Source organism: Quercus suber, unplaced genomic scaffold, assembly GCF_002906115.3.
Source record: "Quercus suber isolate HL8 unplaced genomic scaffold, Cork oak 2.0 scaffold_727, whole genome shotgun sequence".
Taxonomy (NCBI): Eukaryota; Viridiplantae; Streptophyta; class Magnoliopsida; order Fagales; family Fagaceae; genus Quercus; species Quercus suber.
The window spans coordinates 99,412-121,491 of NW_027070167.1; the positions used below are offsets into that span (position 1 = coordinate 99,412).

General features: G+C 34.0%; 3 protein-coding genes and 1 pseudogene across 3 annotated transcripts; 2 read left to right on the forward strand and 2 right to left on the reverse strand.

Moving 5' to 3' along the window:
- Positions 1 to 2,838: 2,838 nt before the first annotated feature.
- On the reverse strand, positions 2,839 to 5,723 carry LOC112024821 (GDSL esterase/lipase At1g54790). Its single transcript, XM_024057472.2, has 5 exons — positions 5,437 to 5,723; positions 5,079 to 5,279; positions 4,787 to 4,953; positions 4,409 to 4,679; positions 2,839 to 3,318 (listed from the first exon to the last, which is right to left on the reverse strand). The coding sequence occupies exons 1-5, from the start codon at positions 5,669 to 5,671 to the stop codon at positions 3,050 to 3,052; spliced, it is 1,143 nt and encodes a 380-aa protein (XP_023913240.2). The 5' UTR covers positions 5,672 to 5,723; the 3' UTR covers positions 2,839 to 3,049.
- A 168-nt stretch (positions 5,724 to 5,891) lies between these two features.
- On the forward strand, positions 5,892 to 8,635 carry LOC112009823 (kinesin-like protein KIN-1; annotated as a pseudogene).
- Positions 8,636 to 12,282: 3,647 nt separating this feature from the next.
- On the reverse strand, positions 12,283 to 15,276 carry LOC112009822 (kinesin-like protein KIN-1). Its single transcript, XM_024042164.2, has 8 exons — positions 15,113 to 15,276; positions 14,413 to 14,571; positions 14,177 to 14,279; positions 13,903 to 13,946; positions 13,181 to 13,210; positions 12,978 to 13,097; positions 12,842 to 12,867; positions 12,283 to 12,632 (listed from the first exon to the last, which is right to left on the reverse strand). The coding sequence occupies exons 2-8, from the start codon at positions 14,524 to 14,526 to the stop codon at positions 12,527 to 12,529; spliced, it is 543 nt and encodes a 180-aa protein (XP_023897932.2). The 5' UTR covers positions 14,527 to 14,571; positions 15,113 to 15,276; the 3' UTR covers positions 12,283 to 12,526.
- Positions 15,277 to 16,349: 1,073 nt separating this feature from the next.
- LOC136064656 (uncharacterized) lies at positions 16,350 to 18,367 on the forward strand. The gene is made up of 5 exons (XM_065766634.1): positions 16,350 to 16,551; positions 16,854 to 16,894; positions 17,014 to 17,111; positions 17,231 to 17,311; positions 18,221 to 18,367. The coding sequence occupies exons 1-5, from the start codon at positions 16,481 to 16,483 to the stop codon at positions 18,350 to 18,352; spliced, it is 423 nt and encodes a 140-aa protein (XP_065622706.1). The 5' UTR covers positions 16,350 to 16,480; the 3' UTR covers positions 18,353 to 18,367.
- Positions 18,368 to 22,080: the final 3,713 nt, after the last annotated feature.

The window sequence follows — 22,080 nt, forward strand, 5'->3', positions numbered from 1 at the left end:
GTGTGGCTATGTCGGTTGTGATTTGTGTGGTGGTTTTTGGCTAATTTGGATTTTTGGCAGTGGTTGTGGGTGGTTGTTCTTGGCTTGCTAGTTGTTGTTATGTGGTTGTGGGCAGTTGTTCTTGGTTGGCAGTGGTTGTGGATAGGTTTGTGGTGTGTTTTTTTTTTTTTTGTAGTAGGATGTATTATTTTATTGTAGTAGATATATTATTGTATTGTGTTGAAAGCTAAAATAGATCAATTGCTACAGCATGTGAGTAGGTAAAATAGATAAAGTAACTTTTTGTGGTGTCAAATAGCTAAATTTTTAACTCCGCTGCTGTGGATGCTCTAAGAGCGTGAGGTATATCACTTGGACTATGCACTCTTCTAACACGCATACCATTTTTATTTCTTTAATTAGGTTATGTATGTACATTCATATGTCATCTTAGGATAGATATATTTATGTCATACATGCATTCATATGACATCATATGATAGATTTTCACATTGTCATGCATTCACTTGCCATCATAGGATAAAGTTATAGATGTCATGCAAGATATGCGATAACAATTTCCCTAAAAACCAAATGTCAAATTATTTAATTATCACTTAAATGATGATCCTTAGGATTAAATTCAAAACAATGTATCATCTTTTTGGATAGGCGTCACGGAGTGTCTAATACATTTCCCATGCATAATTGAGCTTCCAAACCCATGTCTTTTGATTAGAGACATTTTTTTTAAAATTTTTTTTTAGCTTAGGAGCCTTTAGAGTTTTTTTTTTTTTTCTCTGAAGTTAATTTAGGAAATAAAATCAATTAGACCTAGGTGACCAATCACACCTTATAATTCTCATTGTTAGGGTTCTAAATGCCACTGTCTTAGATTTAATCAAATTTTAACCAAATAATTAATTAGATTGGTTATGATCTTGATTAAAATGAATAACTTACCAAACAAACATAGATCATATGAACACTAAGAATAATGACCCAAGAAAACTTATGACATTGAGGATTCATTGTAAAAAACCTGGAAATGATTTAATTTAAAAAATCCTCAAAACAACATATTCATTAAATAAAATCGAAGTTTATACAATATACCTAACCCTAAATCTACTGCTATCTCATGTACGCATGAGAGGGTGCACTTAATCTCCAATATGGTCTTGAAGATCCAATAAAGCAAACATGAAGAAGTATCCTTTGAGTCAGGAAGACTTAAAAAGAAAGCAATAGCATGTATGTGAAAGGTTCCTTTGTTTGCATTGTTTTGCCTGAAATAGATTTTGATTGTACCCAATGTTTGAGGTTGAAATAAGTTCACTTTCAAAGACTACAGTAAACATTGAAATATCAAACAATGCATTGAAGTCGTAGCTATAAATTTTTCATGAAAGTTATGCAGCGCATGTCATTTGATGAAGTGTACTCAGTATTTACTGCACTTCTGAGAAATGGCTTACAATTACTTACAGAAGTTAATGTACCATGGAAGAAAAGAATAAGATGATTAATTTTTTTTTTTTTTTTTTTTTTTTTTTTTTTTTGTGTAGTGGGATGTATTATTTTATTGTAGTAGATATATTATTTTATTGTATTGAAAGCTAAAATAGATTCACTGCTATAGCATGTGAGTGGGTAAAATAAATAAAGTAACTTTTTGTGGTGCCAAATAGCTAAATTTTTAGCTCCACTGCTGTGGATACTCTAAGAGCATGAGGTATATCACTTGGACTATGCACTCTTCTAACATGCATACCATTTTTATTTCTTTAATTAGGTTATGTATGTACATTCATATGTCATCTTAGGATAGATATATTTATGTCTTGCATGCATTCATATGACATCATATGATAGATTTTCACATTGTCGTGCATTCACTTACCATCATAGGATAAAATTATAGATGTCATGCAAGATATGCGATAACAATTTCCCTAAAAACCAAATGTCAAATTATTTAATTATCACTTAAATGATGATCCTTAGGATTAAATTCAAAACAATGTATCATCTTTTTGGATAGGCATCACGGAGTGTCTAATACATTTCTCATGCATAATTGAGCTTCCAAACCCATGTCTTTTGATTAGAGACATTTTTTTTTTAATTTTTAATTTTTTTTTAAGCTTAGGAGCCTTTAGAGTTTTTTTTTTTTTCCTTTCTAAAGTTAATTTAGGAAATAAAATCAATTAGACCTAGGTGACCAATCACACCTTATAATTCTCATTGTTAGGGTTTTAAATGCCATTGTCTCAGATTTAATCAAATTTTAACCAAATAATTAATTAGATTGGTTATGATCTTGATTAAAATGAATAACTTACCAAACAAACATAGATCATATGAACACTAAGAATGATGACCCAAGAAAACTTATGACATTGAGGATTCATTGTAAAAAACCTGGAGATGATTTAATTTAAAAAATCCTCAAAACAACATATTCATTAAATAAAATCGAAGTTTATACAATATACCTAACCCTAAATCTACTGCTACCTCATGTACACATGAGAGGGTGCACTTAATCTCCAATATGGTCTTGAAGATCCAATAAAGCAAACATGAAGAAGAATCCTATGAGTCAGGAAGACTTAAAAAGAAAGCAATAGCATGTATGTGAAAGGTTCCTTTGTTTGCATTGTTTTGCCTGAAATAGATTTTGATTGTACCCAATGTTTGAGGTTGAAATAAGTTCACTTTTAAAGACTACAGTAAACATTGAAATATCAAACAATGCATTGAAGTCGTAGCTATAAATTTTTCATGAAAGTTATGCAGCGCATGTCATTTGATGAAGTGTACTCAGTATTTACTGCACTTCTGAAAAGACTACAGTAAACATTGAAATATCAAACAATGCATTGAAGTCGTAGCTATAAATTTTTCATGAAAGTTATGCAGCGCATGTCATTTGATGAAGTGTACTCAGTATTTACTGCACTTCTGAGAAATGGCTTACAATTACTTACAGAAGTTAATGTACCATGGAAGAAAAGAATAAGATGATTATAATAATAAGAATATTTAAATGTTCTTATTTAAATATTTAGAACTTGAGATTCAGAAGGAAAGGCATTTTGTCTGAGAAGGGTGGATCGGAGTATTTTCCAGTGAGTATTTGTGATGAGACATACTGATTTGCAGCCTCAGTGTAATGAATTCCATCCCAACTGACATACTCAGTACTGTCGGGGCACCCTTTGGCTGTGACTGAGGTCCCGTTCAAGATCTTTGTTTGCCCACAGGAAACGCGACTGTCATAGTTCAATGGTGGACCTCCATACCCACAGCAGGCCATAATAGGTTGTTCAAATCCTGCAATCAATATCACCAAAATTTCAAGAATGTAGCATGGTTTTAACATAAAGAAATATAATCTCTGAGTCTTGATACCAAGCCACCTTAATTATTTCATTACATTCAGAATTATCTTAAATGATTCTCAATGTCTTAGGGGGCACTAGGGACTAGGGACAACTATAATATTTCGTCGGACTATTTTATAAGAAAGGAAGATTGGAAAGTGGTGTATTGCCTATGACCCAAAACAAGACTAATGAAGAGGATGAGTATTTCTCAAGTGTTGTGTGAAGTAGGGCAGATTTTCAAATTAAAAGGCAAGATTTTAAAGATGGATACAGGCCAATCATGCTGAATTGTACAAACAAGTAGGTACTCAAGTCTCAGTATGGCCAACACATAAGTGTATCTGAAGTATAGATTTTGAAATGGAAGAATTAGAAGACAAGAAAATATAAAATAAAGAATAACTCTTTCCTAAATTAAAGCTAGTTGGTTGAGCTGGTGAGGAGCTCCATCGCCCAAGTACAAAGTTCTACATGGTGAGGGGGAAAGCAAAGAAAAAGATTATATTACAATGCATTTTTGTAATTAGGGTGTATAACAAAAGACCTCCCTTTGGTAAAGGCCATCATCAGTTTAACCCTCTAACTTTTTGAATGTTATACTTTACCTACCTATACCTTGTACTAAATTGCAGCCTCAAGTTCTTCACGCAAATTGACAAAAAAATGACAAAAACACTCATTTCTTTGTGTTTAGGTCTTTGGAAGGGATGGATTATTTTGTCATTTAATTATCATTTTCTATCAATTTGGATAAAAACATTAGGCTTCATTTTAGTCCAAGGTACAAAGGGGTAAAAGGTAACATTCAAAAATTTTGGGGGAAAAACTGATAACGGCCCTAACTACAGGTAGGCATTTTCTCATGTACCATTATGATAATTAACTGAATTATTTGTTTTTTTACAATGCCAATTGAATGAAAGATTATGATATACAGAAATTAAGAGAATGTTCTGTTCTTTTAAACTTAAAATTAGTGTATAATACTAAAGTCAAAACAAGAGGCAAAGTCATTCGAAGTACCCAGACATACTAACCATATCGGGAGTAGTTTGCAATGAGGTTGTACTTAATAGTAAAGATATCCACATATGTGACATCTGCATCCGAGAATTGGCCCTGTAATTTTCTACAAAGAGCATGAAGCTGCAGATTGAAGAGTTTAGAGGCTTGATTATGTTGACTGACACATCCTAACTCATCAAGCTGTGATGGGTCAGTTCCAAATTTGGCTACATTTTGAGGCAAGCATCCGAGAGGACCGGTGTTGTGTATCCAAAAATTTCTAGCACCTTGATCATATAGTTTCTGCAAAAAAAATCCAATTAATCAAGTATAGGGTGAGAATTCAATGCTCCACTGATTGCAGTTTACGTTTAGCGTCAGTAATTTAAGATAATTGTCAATAAGCTTACCTGTATTCCTGTCTCAAACTCAACCAAAATTGCTGGAATTGAAGCAAGTATTTGATCCAATGATTTGGAATAAAATGCACCAGCAAGATCATTCTGGCCTATGTCAAACATGTAAAGCCCCTTCTCAAAATAATCTTCCTCTGGGAGGTACTTGACAAGTTTCTTACCTGCACAGAATAAAGAAACTTGTTAATCTGAAAATTTTCATTATGTTTCTTTCCTTGTACCAGTATGTTTTGCCACTACAAGTTTCAAAATTAAAAGCCTAGACATTGATGAACCATGAAAATACCTTTAGGTAGCAATTCAAGAACCCGGGCTTTAAATCGGAGAAACTGAGCCACCTGAACACCAAACGAGAATGGACTGACAGATGTTGGTGTTGCTGGACGTATAGTTGACCCTGCAGCTGCAAAGTTACACCCTTTTCGGAAATTTGGCAAGCCAATTGAATCCAAATAGGCATTTAGGAATGGCAGGTCCGTTTCATCCACTGCAAAATTATAACCAAATAATTAAGCAAAAGGTTAGGAAACTTAAAATTTACTCAATGTTCAATGGGACAATAAACTTGAGAACAGAGGAAAACAGGGGAGAAACAGAGTTTGGAAAACTATATCAGTACACAGATATCATGGAACAGAAATTACAGAGAAAATCAATGATGAGACGGCCATCACAGTATCTCCCAGATGGCTTTTGGAAGTAACTCTGTCCATTAGGAGGGACAAGGCTCTCAATCCCAGAGGCAATAAGCTCGCCGGTGTCAGAGTTTGAGTCACCAAAATTGAAAACCGCAGGCAAGTTGAAGTGAATGGATTTGGCATGAGGTAAGAAAATGGAGATTATGGTGAGGATAGGGAGAAGGCAGATCTTGCTAGCCATGACTGCTGCAAGACAAGAGTGTGTTGGCTAGGCTTGTTGCTTTCACTTGTATGTTTTTAACTACCATTGTTTATTATAACTCTTACAATTGAAGTTTGTTTGGTGGGTTGTGCGTTGGAAGTTAATTATGGAAAGCCAATAGGACCCAAGGCCAAGGGGACCCACATAGAGAAATGCAATTCCATATTTATTCCTGTCTCACGCCAACTTGAGGGATAGCATGGGTTATGGTTATGGGTCTCATTCACACTTTCATGGTTATGGAATTGCATTTATCTTAGTATAATTTTTTCCTTTTTTCTTTTTCTTCGTGTGCAAGTGCACACCCATAGTTCATCAAAAAAAAAAAAAAAAAGTGCACAACCATGGGACCAATTTTGAACCAACCATTTCACCTTTCGTCTTGCTTCTATAAGGGCGAGAAAGAGGTGACAAGGTTATTCATCTTATATGGTCATTTATAACCTCATCATTCATCTCTTAATCTTGCTTTTATGAAGGGAAGTGAGACTTGAGTTAGAGTTTATTAACATCTTTTCTTGTTGTTTGTAACCTTTTTCATCATAATAATAATACATATATTATTTTCAAACTCTTTTATTTTTTTTATTGCTAAATTGAAACAATACAGTTATTATTAAGTTTTTTTTTTCTTAAATAAAACAATATCGCTGTTAATAATAATAATAATAATAATAATAAAGATTTCTTTAAAATATCATATTCCTATATTCAATAACAATACAGACTGGGATAGCTAACAGAGCAGTTGGAGAGACCCGTATCCTGTCTTCTTTTCTTATATTATTTATTAATTTTTCAATTCTTTGTTTTCTCAATTATGCAATATACCAGTAGACTGTTCTCTGGGTGGAAGTATTGTGGCTTTTCATGACTAAATCTTGGTTCCAAACCTTAACATAGAAGAAATGAACATGGCCAGTAGTAGAAGTCATTGCATTTACATTTTCACAGTCCAACAAGAATTGACTGGAGATAAGAGGTAGTATTTCTTGCATTAGTAACAAGATTTATAGTGAATTAAAATTTAAACATTTTAAAAATGTGGACAGGATGAAAACTGGAAACTAGTCCTTGTGGACTTGGCAGGGTCAGAGAAGGTGGAGAAAACTGGAGCTGAAGGGAGGGCTCTTGAAGAAGCAAAAATGATCAACAAGTCCCTCTCAGCCTTGGGAATGTTATAAATGCTTTGACTTGTGGCTCAGGCAGAGCAAACCACATCCCTTATCGTGATTCCAAGCTTACTCGGATTCTACAAGATGCACTTGTTGGTTTCTCTTCCTTCTGTCCTTGTCATACCACTATCAATTTGTAATTAAGATCTGATCTTCTGCTTCTCATCTTACAGGGTGGGAACTCTAGAACTGCTTTATTGTGTTGTTGCTCCCCGAGTGTTTCTAATGCATCAGAAAGCCTGTCAACCCTACGTTTTGGTGCAAGGTACTAATTCAAATTCCCTTTAGTGTTAAGCCAAAACAGGAAAAAGGGTACAAATAAGGCTACTACTACTTTAAAGTGATGAATATTTTTTTACATAATTCACCTACCTTTGAAATTCACACAATACAAATCATTCCAAATAAATGTAATTTTTCATAACAGGAACTCAAAGCTTTGGGTTCTGGATATAGGCATATTTTCTTTATTTTATGATCTTCATTCCGTTTCTGGAAATTTCCATTGGGGCAGGGCAAAGCATATTAAAGCATCACCACGTGTTAACTGTAATGAGGATAAATATTCCAAGAAGAATGAAGCTTTCTGTCCTGATAAAGATGAATCATGCAAGAGAATTCTAAATAAGGTCAAAATTATATTATGAACTCTTTATATGACCGCAATAGTTGATTTTGAAAGTCTTTATATAACCTGCAGTTTTTAACACAACTTCCATTCATATAGTTGAAGGAGAGTTTGGATATTGAAGATGTGAAATTACTTGAAGAGTTGTTCATACTTGAGGGAATTTTATTTGATCCATATTCAGTTGAAGAGTTGGAATCAAGTTATGAAGATGTTACTTTACGGACCATTTCCTCATTACAAGCAGCTGTGGAAGAGCTTGATTTACTGTTGAGGAGGTAAGTTAAGCATTCTGAAATTTCTGAAGTAATGGCGTACAAGCACCATTTGATGACTTCTGGTTCCTATTTGATGCCATCTCAATAAAGAAAACAAAAGAGAAAAAATCTAAAAAGCTACAAAAGTTCAAGGTGGGAATAAATATTAGTGTTATACTTCTCTTCCTACATCAAAATGCAAGTCAGTTCATAGTCAACTTCTTAAAGCAGTCTCCAAGACTAATCCTTTTACTTTATTTTTAAGAGAGTTTTCCGATATTATGAATGTGAAAAATCTAAAAGTATATATTGATGTTTTGGTTCTCATATAAGTTTTGGGATTTTATACTTTCGCAGCTTAAGATGGAAAACTATGCTCTCAAAGCCAGAATAGTAGCTGCTGAAAGGCTTGATGTGCTCCACAAAGAGAGTTGCAAAAATTCAAACGTTCTGCATAAGATTTTAAGTGCTTTCAGTTTCTTCAATGGATGGGGTCAGTCTCTTCTGTCAGGTGGCTGAAATGAAGACTTAATTGGCATTTCATGGTGCTGTCTCACACACAAAGTATAAACATTTACAGGAAGTGCATAGCAGAATTCATAAATTTACTGCTATTGGCATGACTAGATGACTTCGACCATCTGATCTGCTGTATTCTCTTAAACTTAGGAAATATAGGCAGTGCCAGTACAGAAACAAAAAATTAAAAAAAAAAAATCACAGGTACAATGTAAAAAGTATACACATAGCCACCCAAAATTCCCTAATACACGGGGCATATATTGGATTTTATGCTATCAGTTGCAAGGAATAGAATCACTGAGCATGGTTGCCTGATGGGACTCTCTAATTCTTCATACCTTATGATATATGGATAGATATTTTGCCTATGCTGGGCGGCCTGCTTGATGATCTCATAATTCTGACTGTCCTAGTTAACAGTCATCAAATACAAATTATGACAATCACATCTCCAATAATAGATAGGAATCTAAAATGTTTAAACCAGACGCTTAGCTTTGTTTAAGTGACTAGGATTTTTTTTTTTTGGCATCCATATGAATGTCTAGACTAATTTGCTAGTTTTTTAAGAAACCAATTTGTTAATATTATATGTGAAATGTTAGGTTATTTGAGTGGTTAGCGTACCGATACTCTATAATATTGAATTGCATAAGCATGATAATCATCTTCTACCAAATTTTGTTTGAATTTTTTGTTTTCTTGCTTGCCATGTTCACTCTGCAATGCTTAATTAGCAAATCCAAACCCTAGGCTGAATTAACTTTGCATGGTCTGACTAGCAAAGTTATGATTGGAGCAATATCCACTTTCACATTGGTGCACCACGGACACCATTTTTTATTATGCTCCAATCACAACTTATCAATAGTTTATGGAAAAAAAAAATAGTGAAAACTTTTGGTCCTAGACTTATTGGCCTAAGATGGGCCTAGTTGTGCAAATTCTTAACTCTGCCTCTCTTATGGATTCTGCTCCAAAAATCACAAATTGCAACTTTTTTTTTTTTTTTGAGAAAAAACAAAGCGTCGTGTTTAGACATTGAGAGGTAAGGCTTTGTCACATGTTTGATGGTATTAGATTTAGCACCAAGAGGTCCCCAACTTTCTACAAGATTAATGAGCCTTAAAGTAATAGAAATATAGTATGGGATGGGGTTGGAAAAGAACAAAGTTTCTCTCCAAACTAGTTTAGAGAGAAACTTTTCAAACTTCTTATATATTTTTTTTTGGGTGTAAATTTTGAAAATCTAATCGTTGAATTTTATGTTTCTTATGTTCTTACCATACATATCAAATTTCGTTCAAATCGAATATTATTTACTATTTGATCAATTAACGTATTTTTTATATACAACTTTAGATTACAAAAACTTGAAATTATAACATTTATTTGATGAAATAGTAATTGATCTTTGATTTTCTTGAAAATTTGTAAGCATTATAGACGTAACAAGAACATGCAATCTAACAATTAGATTTTCAAAATTCACACTCAATATAAATATATATGATAAGTTTGTAGGGTTTCTCCAAACTAGTTTGAAGAAAAACTTTGTTCTTTGTAAAATGAGTTAAATAGGATTTTTTTTTCGGTCATTTGAAAAGATAATAAATTAATTAGAGCTTGTCTTTTATTAGAAATCATGCACTAGGAAAGATGACAATGTTACTAATTTAATGCCACTCTTCGGTCAGAAATCAAGCACTTTGTCTTTCTTGACATGTGGGTTTCAGTTGGCACATGGAACTCAAAATGTATGCTATCCGTGAAAGGAAAATTCTTCCCCTTTCTTGGAAAAGTAATGCTCAGAAAGACGGTTTTCAATTGGCACTCAAACGTGTTTTACTTTTAGAATTCCCTTTTTTTAGAATTTCAAATCTTCCAAATTTCCCGTGAGCTCAAAACATTAGACTCCGTACCCTTTTGGTCCTACCTACAGGACTCAGTAAAGGCTTTTAATCCAAATATGCCAACTAAGGTAAGGATACAATGAAGATTGGACAAAAAGAAAACCTGTTGCTTTTGGCTCTCATATTGCCTTTCTATAATGTAAAGCAAATCCTTTCTTTTGCTAGGAATTTAAAGCAAAATATTCACTGTGTATAAAAAGTTATAAAAACAACTCAATCTTCTCTCATCATCTCAAGTACTTTTAAGCCATTCGTATTTGGTGGTTGGTACTTAGCAAGCCTAGCACTACAAACCATCCATGGCTACGAAAAACACTATTCTACCAATCCTCACCTTATTTTCAATTTTCTACCTCTTGCAACTTCCATTGACTTCAATTATCCTGCGGTTTTCAACTTTGGGGACTCAAATTCCGACACAGGTGAGCTTACCGGGGCTTGGCTTCTCCTTGACCCACCAAATGGACAACACTACTTCAAGACTTCAACAGGGAAATTTTGTGACGGTCGTCTCATCATAGANTGAGAAAAACTTTGTATCTTTGTAAAATGAGTTAAAAAGGATTTTTCTTTTTGTCTTTGAAAAGATAATAAATTAATTAGAGCTTGTCTTTTATAGAATCATGCACTAGGAAAGATGACAATGTTTCTAATTTAATGCCACTCTTCGGTCAGAAATCAAGCACTTTGTCTTTCTTGACAGTGGGTTTCAGTTGGCACATGGAACTCAAAAAGTATGCTATCCGTGAAAGGAAAATTCTTCCCCTTTCTTGGAAAAGAAATGCTCAGAAAGACGGTTTTCAATTGGCACTCAAACGTGTTTTACTTTTAGAATTCCCTTTTTTTAGAATTTCAAATCTTCCAAATTTCCCGTGATCAAAACATTAGACTCCGTACCCTTTTGGTCCTACCTACAGGACTCAGTAAAGGCTTTTAATCCAAATATGCCAACTAAGGTAAGGATACAATGAAGATTGGACAAAAAGAAAACCTGTTGCTTTTGGCTCTCATATTGCCTTTCTATAATGTAAAGCAAATCCTTTCTTTTGCTAGGAATTTAAAGCAAAATATTCACTGTGTATAAAAAGTTATAAAAACAACTCAATCTTCTCTCATCATCTCAAGTACTTTTAAGCCATTCGTATTTGGTGGTTGGTACTTAGCAGAGCCTAGCACTACAAACCATCCATGGCTACGAAAAACACTATTCTACCAATCCTCACCTTATTTTCAATCTTTCTACCTCTTGCAACTTCCATTGACTTCAATTATCCTGCGGTTTTCAACTTTGGGGACTCAAATTCCGACACAGGTGAGCTTACCGTGGGGCTTGGCTTCTCCCTTGACCCACCAAATGGACAACACTACTTCAAGACTTCAACAGGGAGATTTTGTGACGGTCGTCTCATCATAGACTTTCTCAGTAATTTCCTCACCGATTACTTCAAAATTTTATATGCACTTTTACTTTTTCTCTTTTGTTCTACACCATTTTTTACTCGTACCCAATTTTTCTCAAAAAGAATAATCTCAAGACCCACCAGTATCTGTATCTATATTACCACAGCAAATCTGCTTTAAATGTCTCTAGTCTTTACATTACTTTCTGAAAATAGAAACTCTTACTTTCTTATATTTTTTATGTCATTTTCTTAAAAGGTTAGACTTCTACTGAAAGTCTCCCTCAAAAAAAAAAAAAAAAAGATTTCTATGGAAAGTCATCCCTTTTATCATAAAACCTGCAAAAAAAAAAAAATCATATCACCTTTACCAAAGTCAGCATTAGAAGTTAAAATACATACAATAAAACTGACATGAACTTCTCAAGCAGTTCTTGACTTACTGAAAGGCTTTGTAATGCTTCTGCAGGATCCATTATAGACATCTGGAAAAGGAAGGCTCTCAAAATTGAGGAAACCATAACATAAGGAAAATTTTAACATTGAAAGACATATAAAATGGATCTAATTTGATGCAGCATTTTTGTTATCTTAAGAAACTAATCTGTTGAAACATAATGGTTTTGAATATTTAGCAGAAATAAAAGTTTAAAGAGAATCAAGATGGTTCGGACCAAATTATCTTTCCCCAGACTATGGAAATCTAAAACAACAGATGCCTCAGTACTTTCATGTGTTTGTATATATGTGTGTGTGCTGACACGTGCATGTCTTGCTACAAAAAAAGCCTGTGAAAGTGGTGCTTTGGTGCTTAAGCTTATTGAGAATTTGAATCCTGGTCTGTGGCATGCTGCGGCACATTAAGATAATTAACATGACCAATATAGATAAAACTGCATACTTTATGTTAACAAAAATAAGATCATGCATAGAAGGATTTTACAAAAAGAAAATAGGCCTCGCCTCTGTTGCTCCAGACAACAATATCCCTTGTATTTTGCTCTCCTTTATCTGTATATTATCCTTGGATAAATCAAAAAGGTCCCTGAGAAGGGAGAGTTCAGTTAAGCTATAGTGAGTAGGAAAAGATCAGTCACATTCAAAACTGAAGCAATAGTATTAGAACTTCCTAGAATTTAATCTTGAAAACATAGTTATAACCAAGACTGAGGTGTTCACAGGTAAGGGAATCAACCATCAGAGTTAGAAAAATCATGGGTCTGAGAATAAATGCTGCATTCGGGTGACAAGTACCTTACTTTTTCCACGTAGATTTCTACCTAGAAGAATCACAAAATATTAAAAATTTTAAATTAGGTGATTAATAGAAATATTATAGCCAATGCTGGTCCTTAGTGCAAGATAAAGGAACATAAGTGTGCCTCAATACCATTGACAACTTGATCGAGTACTTTGCCATTTTATCATGTTTGATATGCTCAAAAATTCCATCTACTACTCTTGGAAGTATCCCTTTCTTCTGCTCGCCACATTCTAGAATGCCAGGCCCCTGATCAAAAACTGGCTTCATGTATGAACAGAATTTAAAGTCTATGAGTCATTTCTGGGATATACTTGTGATTGATTGCTTACCTCTATGCTATATGTCTTTCCAGCTCCAGTCTGTCACCAATGGAATGAGGAGATTCAATCAATTAGGATATTAGACAAATGATCAGTAACTTAAGTTGCAAATCAAATGAAGAAAATATGTCAACAAAAAGTGTCATTCTATGTGCTGTGTTATAACCTGTGGATGTACAGAGGAGGAACACTAAAGTTTTACTTCAATGATAAAATATTTAACCTTTACAATTCTAGGAAAATTTGCTTGGAGCAGTGAATATCATCTTTATTTAGCTGCTCAGTTCATCAGATGGAACAGAAAATGAAAGTTTTACAGTGACAGTGGGAAAATGTTTTATCTTTCTAATTAGTTCCCATAACATAAATATATGAAATTACAAACATATAATAGAACATTATCAAGAAAACACCATCAAATTATTAATCACACATACATAATTTATCTTAAAATCAATATTCAAACACTTTTTGAGAGAAAAAGCAAAAAAAATCTCTTGTTCATGGCTAATAACATTATGATTCAATTCAACTTGTGGTCTCAATTCTTAAATAAAATAATTCAGTACTGCATGTGGTTTCACACCTCATAAAGCAAGCATTTCCTATCTTCTCAACCCATCAATCAAAAACCTTGTCTACTTGTAAGATTGTGTACATGATATAGGGAGGATTAACCCACATAAACAACAGCGTCCAGTACTATTACTTTTTAACTAACTACATCTTACCTGTCCATAAGTAATAATCGTCCCATTGATTCCATTAACAGCATCTGTTTCAAATTAAGCCCAACACACATACAAATAAAAGCTTAATATTAGAAGAACAATTGGAACTAGAGAGCCAAACTATGTTTCAATTCCCAATTAGTTAAACCCTTCCCTCAATTTAATGATGATTTAAGATAAGTAACAATTAATCACAACAACCATAACTTTTCTGAGTTATATGATTCAAAATACTTATTTGTTTTCTTAATGTAACAAAGTTTCTGAATTATACCTCGAACAATAGGCAGAACTAGAATCTCATAAACCTCAGCTTGGTCCGATTTCTCACAGAACACCCTATCAAAGCTAAACATAACATCTTCTTCCTTCTCATCCTACACAATCAAATTCAAATCCCACTAAAAACAATCACAGATTCAATGCAAATCAAATTCAACCACGCGTTGCACTTCAATTTCTAGACCAAATTTAATGTGTAACAACAAGACATTCAAGCAAAAAGTTCACCTTCAAAATGAAAGTCTCGGTGTCTATGCATCTGATACAAACACTGTCGCCGTGATCTCTTCGCTCTTTCGAGCTTAACGGCCTGAAGCGAGCACAGACTGTGATATTTGACATAATTTTCTTCAAGCGCAAAGCCTCAATTTGCTATCAAAGTTTGATCTACAAGAACATTTTCTAAAGAATGAGAAATTATAGACTAACTCAGATCTACATTTAGACATCAAAGCAATAACGCAGCAATTAGTTGAGAAACAAAAAGAATGAAAACAATATATTAGCCATTGTTTGTTTGCCGAGAAAGCTATGGAAATTCATTACTATATTTCTCAGAGTCATCGGTTTCTTTCATTTTTCCTGCATTTTCTTAGTAACCAAACACTGTGTAAAGACGAAAACTAACACAATATCTCTAGAGAGTGAACTATGACATATGAGTTTGGTTGCTAAAAAAATGAAGGAAAAAGAAAGAGAAAATCATAACAGGTTTTCGAATCTACGCAAATTCTTTCGAGCTGTTTGATTTGCTTCAAAACGAAGAAAAATCTCGTCCGTACTAATCTCCGCCTGGCGTATTTGGCTCAGCTGAGTATAATAAGTGAAAAATCTAAAAGGAAAAAGTTCATCAGGTTGAGTTCCCTTCTTTTCCTTCGTTTTCTCGGCAACCAAACAATACTGAGAGAGAGAGAGAGAGAGAGAGTACTTTGGGATTTGCTCTAATCAACGAGATTTGAAGTGGCGGGAACCAGAAATTGAAGTGGGATTTATATATATACATAGACTTGAAAAAAAGAGAGTGAGATGAGTATAAGATGGACGGTTGAGATCGTACAATACCAACGATCTACCAATGAAGAGGCTTGTGGATTTTTGTAAGTACGGTGACCCAAAATAAATTCAGATAATTACATTTGGGCAATTTGAACATTATTAGTAATTGTAGATAATATATATTATATGTAGGAGCAATGTTAATTGAACACTGATGTGTATTGAAATTGTGAGTTCAAAACACAATTTCAGTTAAATTTGTGTTTTCAAGACAGGTTTCAGAATTTCAAATTTATAACTAGAATCATATTTTCAACATTAATAAGTGATGTGTCTATGGGGTGTGCACTTCACAATGTGCAACAGCAATTTCCGTCGTATACAATGTAATTATATTACATTGACAATTGTTTTATATAAAAATGATAAACATAATATTTTAATAAATAAAAAACATAATGGTATTAATTGATCTATGTAAAATGTAATTACTCTAAACACAATTTATCATCTCAACAAATAGAGAATTTCTCATCTAAGCAATTTTTTTTTTCTTTTAATGACTTGACATAGTAATTTTTTTTTTTTTTGAGAATTGAATTGTGTTAATAATAATTCAGCAAACCATGACAATTGGAGCTAATAAAAAAGCTATAACATGTAAGAAAATATGTTAATTACAGTTATGAATTTATCTCATAGAAGTGATGGATTTGTTACGAACAAAAGGTCATACAAAATCCTCTCTCTCTCTCTTTTTAAGTTGAGCTCAAATATATAAATAATGGGTTATAAAAATGTCAAAATTTAATTATAGAAAAATGTCAAAACTTGATATCAAGTAGGAATATATTAATTTCTATCATTCTACTGATCAGAGATTCTAGTGCAATGTAAATCATTTAACAATTTTATTTTTAACAACCATGTGGAAAAACTAATGATTTTTGCGTTTTGACTTTAGATTTGAGAACATGAACAATTGTTTAGGATTAGGATAACAACAATTAAAATTATGAACTATAAATTCAGGAGAAGAGAGATTACATGTGAAATAGTGTTATTTGAGCAACCAAAACAAATTGGGCTTGAAAATAAATCACTAATTGTGGTATAGGCTCAACTTAGCCCAAAGCACAGACCCATTCACAGAGGCCCATCATGTTCTTTTCCCTTAAACCCTTGAGATTTGAGTAGTGAGAACCAAACCAAAACCTCTCTCACTCTCTGTTATCAATCTTCATGATCGGAGAAAAATCACAATAGGGTTTTGAAATTTGAAGTTTTTTTCTGAGCAGAAATGGCTTTGAGAAGATTGCAAACTCTGCGTTCACTGTATCGGACTGCTGGGATTCGAGAATGTTCGTATCTGTAAGTACAAAGTTCACTTCTTTATGCTCCATTTGGATACTGGGAAAATGAAGGAAAATGCAAATCAAAGAAAGATTATGTTTTTTGGATACCCATTTGACCCTTTGGCTAAGTTGTGCTTAGTTTTACATATCTCATAACTTCACTATAGAAAATTGGATTGAAGTTTTGTTTTTCTTTTCATTTCCTACATTTTCTTAGCATCCAAACAAATGGGTCTGTGTTTTTGTTGAAATTTTGAATTGAGTTTTTGTTGGGGGTGGAAATAGTGTATTGAATATGGGTATTGTTTGTATGTTCAGGCTTGGCAGCTCAAGAAGCTATTCTACTGCTATTTCAAATGGTAATTGGTTTTCATTGACACATTTACTTTCAAGTTTCTTAACTTATGTGCTACATTTAGTGGGTTTCCAAAGCAAGTTTTTGTATTTCAATAAATTTATGTAGCCTTCTATGTGTCAGTTCCTGAACTAAATCAGCGGAGTGTTTCTTCTTGCTTATACAAGGCCCACAATGCTTTCCCATTGACTCGTGGAAGTACGACACTTCGCTTTACAATGGTAACTTTTTAAATCTCTTTGTTGAACTTATTTATGGGCTGGTGCATCTATGTTTCAAAGACTAAGACATGAAAGATGGTAATCTCTTTGTATTATCAACTCTCTTTATATTTATGTAGGCTGCTGAGTTATTGATATTCTCAAATGATACAAGGTCATTATCAACACAAGTAAAAGCCCCTCCGCAAGCACGACAGATGGTGTGTTTTCCTTACTTCTTAAACAATCATGCTAGTATATTTATTCTGCGTCATTATGTTGGAAAACGGTGACTGGTCCTCTTTTTAATGAAATAATATGTAAGTATTATAAATTTATACACAAGAAAGGACTTGCAAGAATCGGGAGAGGACAAACCTCAAAAATACAAGAACAAGAGTGTGCAAAATAATAATTTCAATGTTTCCCTTTTTATGTTAAGAGTTGGAAGATGGGAACCCTCAAGTCACTCTTTAACCATGTTTCTTCTAAATGTGCTGAAAAAAAATATCAAGATCAAAGGTTTGGATTGAGACATTCAATTATTCTAAGAGGTCCATGGGCTTAGGTGTAGGGTTCTATTTATAAATCAGGAGTAACTAATGTATTTTCTTTTGTTGCTTATGTCAAATTTTATATGAGAGTTCTTCGTGATCATACATATGTTTTAATTTTGGTTTGTGAGTTTCTCTCGCTGGTAGGCTTTAGCATGCTAGAAAACTGAAATTGATAAAACCTTTCATAGTTCCCTATGTTTATGACGAACTGATCAAAAAATTGAAACAACAGCATTATATTTAGCATTCTCTCTTTAGCAAGCACAACCTTACTTTTTTCTTAAATTGGAAATGCCAGATGCAGGTACTGCTTTGTCTTAAAGATTCATTAGTGTATTTTGGCATAATTTTTCTCATGTTTTGTGAGTCTACAAATGCAAAGATGCGAATTTATTTGAATTTCTTTCTTATTTTTACTTTGGAGTGCTAACTTGTGTGTTAGCTAAGAGTTTTATTTATCAATATATTAATCCTAATTGATACCACCAATGAACTTACTGTAACTCTTTTCATTCTGCTAATATGCAGTGCAACCAATAATATGATTCCATGCTTATGATGCTATGAATGCAGGGAGCTCTTAAAGTCTCCATGACGAGCCCTGGATTCATCTATGAACCATATGCACCTCGTGAACAAATACCATTTTGGCGGAGGTTAGATTTATACAAGTTTGTGACACTAAATTTAAAATGTTTGCAGTAATACAATCTGATCTGTTGAGCTAACTATAACTTGATAAAAATTCTGGATGGTTCCAGTAAGGTAATATTATTTATTATTATTTTTTTTATAAGAATAATTTTTTTTAAAAAGAAGACTACTCCCTGCAGAGGGGGCAGGAATTAGCCAAAGAAGACAAATAAAATGCATCACACTATGTACAAAAGGACAAAGACTCTAAGGTAGACAGTGTTATAACATTTGAACTTTTACATTACTCACTAAGTTCATTATAAAATAATTATTTAAGGTAGACAGTTTTAATTTAAAGATGAAATTAGTTAAATTGTCTTATGTAAAGGTGAGGGCTTGGTGAGAGCACTATCAGTTTAATATCATTAGAAAAGGAGAATATGATCTTTACTTTGGCATTGGAAACCTGAAGGCCCTAGCATGAAGAAGGATTGGGAGTGCTGTAGAATACATACTGAAATTGCAGATTGCTGTGATGGTGAAGATACACAGCCAAAATTTTGTTGTAGAATACAACCTTTAAGAAAACAACACAATCTTGAAACTGAAATCATGATTAGTAGAATCTGGTATAGTGTTTTTTTTTTTTTTTTTTTTTTATTGGGATATGATTTATTTTTTAATAAATTGGGTGATTGCTTTTTTTTTTTTTGGTTGCTTGTCACTTCTTTGTTTTAATTGGACATAATTTTTTAATAATGATGTATGAGTAAATTTACATAAACTCATTTTTTTTATCTCTCCACTTTTCTACTCCCAACCAAACAAAAATGAGAGTGTGAGAATCCCTTTTTGGACAGTGTCCAGACCCAAACCGAAGCGAGGACCGCGAGCTCTCTTGTTGTAGCTTGAAGGGACTGGGCTTGGTTCACAGCAGCTAAATGGGCTGTTTTACAAACCAAGTAGTGCACAGAACAAAAATCCTACAATATGTACATATTAACAAGTAAGAATATATGTATTTAACAGCAAGGAAAAAACAGCAAAGGAAAAAAGAAAAACAAATGTAATAATGAAACACACGAAATAACTGTTAAGGATCCTCAAATTAGCATGAAATATTTCGTTATTTTTCTCAACTATGGATTACAATGTGTTCACTGAGACATGTTACAAGGTCTAAATAAGCTCAAAAATTACAAACTTAAATGGCTATCTAAGCCTCTAAGACTTGCAAAGTTTGAATCCCTCTAAATACAAGTATGTTCTACAGTGACTATTTCTAGGATACCGGGCGATATTTCTCTACTTCCTTTAAGTTTTTTACAGAGTTTTCTCAATGTTTCTGTTGTGATTTTCTCTTGCTGAATGCCCTTCCAATGTTGGTTGCTTCTCCCTTTTATAGTGTCACTCTAAGGTTCCGGGGTAGCACTGATTCCCCTCCCCTGCTCCCTTGGGTACTAGAGCCCATGTTGCGCCAACCCTTCTGATGATTAGTACTTTTCTTATTTCTCACAATTTTCTTCTTTTTGTACTGTTTTCCTAAAAGCTTCTTGCTGACTTTACATTATGGGATGTCCTTAGAGGGCTGACCTTCAATCTCTCTTCCCTCAAGGCTTTTAAACCTTCTCTTTTCAGACTCAGCTATTCGGTTGTCCTTCTTTTTGACATTTTTCCTAGTTGAGTCGAATCCATTCCTACCAGATTGAAGGTTTTCCTAGCTACTTTTTTTTATAGTTCTTCTTTCTAGGTTGCCCAAGGTACCAGTCCTTTTGTTCATGAATTGTTACTTTCCAAGCCTTCTAGTTCCTCTTTGCATCATAGGGTGATTGAGAATGACGCATCTATCCTTTGTTTCTTGTGTTTCTGGGTACTCTTTTTAAACTGTCTCAATCTCCTCCTAGTTTTGGTGCACGGCGTAAGGATCCCGAGCCCCTGGTAACCTCTGGGTATCCCGGGCCAGTTTTTTTACTAGACTTCCTTTGATTTTCTTATTCTGGATAGGTTGGATATTTTTCCTTCCTCCTTTCGTTTCATGGGCCCTGAGGCCTGTCCCTTCATGGGTTTTGGGCTTCAGATCTTTTGGGTTTACGATACTTTTCCATTGTAGTGAGCTCAACCACTTTAATATTATTTTGGCGTAAATACACTTTTGGTCCCTACATTTTGGGTCATTTCTCGATTTGGTCCCTAAACTGATTTTGCTCTTAAGTCAGTCCCTGATTTTTTAAAATCATTTTTAAAATGGTCCCTGCCGTCAACCCAGTAACAGAAAATGCTGACGTGACAAACGGTGTGCACTGTGTACACAGTAAATGCTGACGTGACTAATAAAATAATATTAAAAATTTTGATTTGGCATTTTTTAATTGCCACATCAGCATATAAATTAATTAAAAAGCCAGGTCAGAAAATTAAAAAATTAAAAATAAACATTAATGTTATTAAAAATAAACATTTAAAAAAAAAAAAAAAACAAACGTTGAATTCTTTTGTTATTTTCTTTTTATTATTTTCGAAAGAACATGGGTAACATGTTCTTCATGTTCTTCGGCTAGCCCAGAAATCATCAAACCTCCAACATGAAGAAATCATCAACCCAACGAGTAGATGCCAGACAAACCCATCCCCACCACCACCACCATTATACCCACACATCCCACATCAAAAAATCAGCCACAAATCAAAAGCAACCACCATCGGCAACCCACAAATCAGCCACAATACCCACAACAAAAAATCAAAACAAAAAAGGAAACCCAGCAACCCCAACAAAAAAAGAAAACCCCAGCAACCCCACTCCACCACCGTGGCACTGCACACCACCACCACCAGTAAACCCATCGCCAAAGAAGGAAACCCAGCAACCACCAACAAAAAAAGAAAACCCCAGCAACCCCACACCACCACCGCGGCACTGCACACCACCATCAGCAGTAAACCCACTAATCAAGCCACCGATCCAACGATCCAGCACATCAAGCCACATAAACCCAGATCAGAAACCCAAACGATCTAGCCCCACCCACCACCGGACCAACCACCACTTCACAACGACTCCCACCGATCTCAGCCCATCTCTCTCTCTAAACTTAGATCAAAGCCAAATCTGAAAGAGAAAACTGAAAGAGGGAGATCTTGATCCGAGGAAAAGTCGAAAGAAAAAGCGAGCTTCAGACCAGATTGTTGCAGAAAGAGAGAGGGAGAAGAAGCTTGATCTGCTCGCCGTTGGTCTGCTTGTGAGCTCCGGCGCGTGGTGGAGAAGAAGGCTCAGTGAGCTCCGGCCATGGACAGTGGAGAGTGAGAGATTATATCTATGGAGCGTGAAGAGAGTGAGAGAATCTGAGATTAGGCTTTAGTGTAGAGATTTTTTTAAAGCTGATGAGTGATGAGGATAAAGAAAAATAAAAACAAAATAAAAAAAAATTAAAAAGATAACAATTTTTTATTTTTTAAGAAATGATTTTAGTTTAAATTAGATTTAAGGTTTTTTTTTAAATTTAATTTACTTTTTTTAAAAAAATTTCTGAGTTGGCTTTTTTTATTAATTTAAATGCTGATGTGGCATGCTGACGTGGTTTTATTAGTAATATTTTATTAGCCATGTCAGCATATAACAGCCAACAGTGCATTCCGTTTGCTACATCAGCGTTTTCTGTTACTGGGTTGACGACAGGGACCATTTTAAAAACGATTTTAAAAAATCAGGGACTGACTTAAGAGAAAAATCAGTTTAGGGACCAAATCGAGAAATGACCCAAAATATAGGGACCAAAAGTGTATTTACGCCTATTATT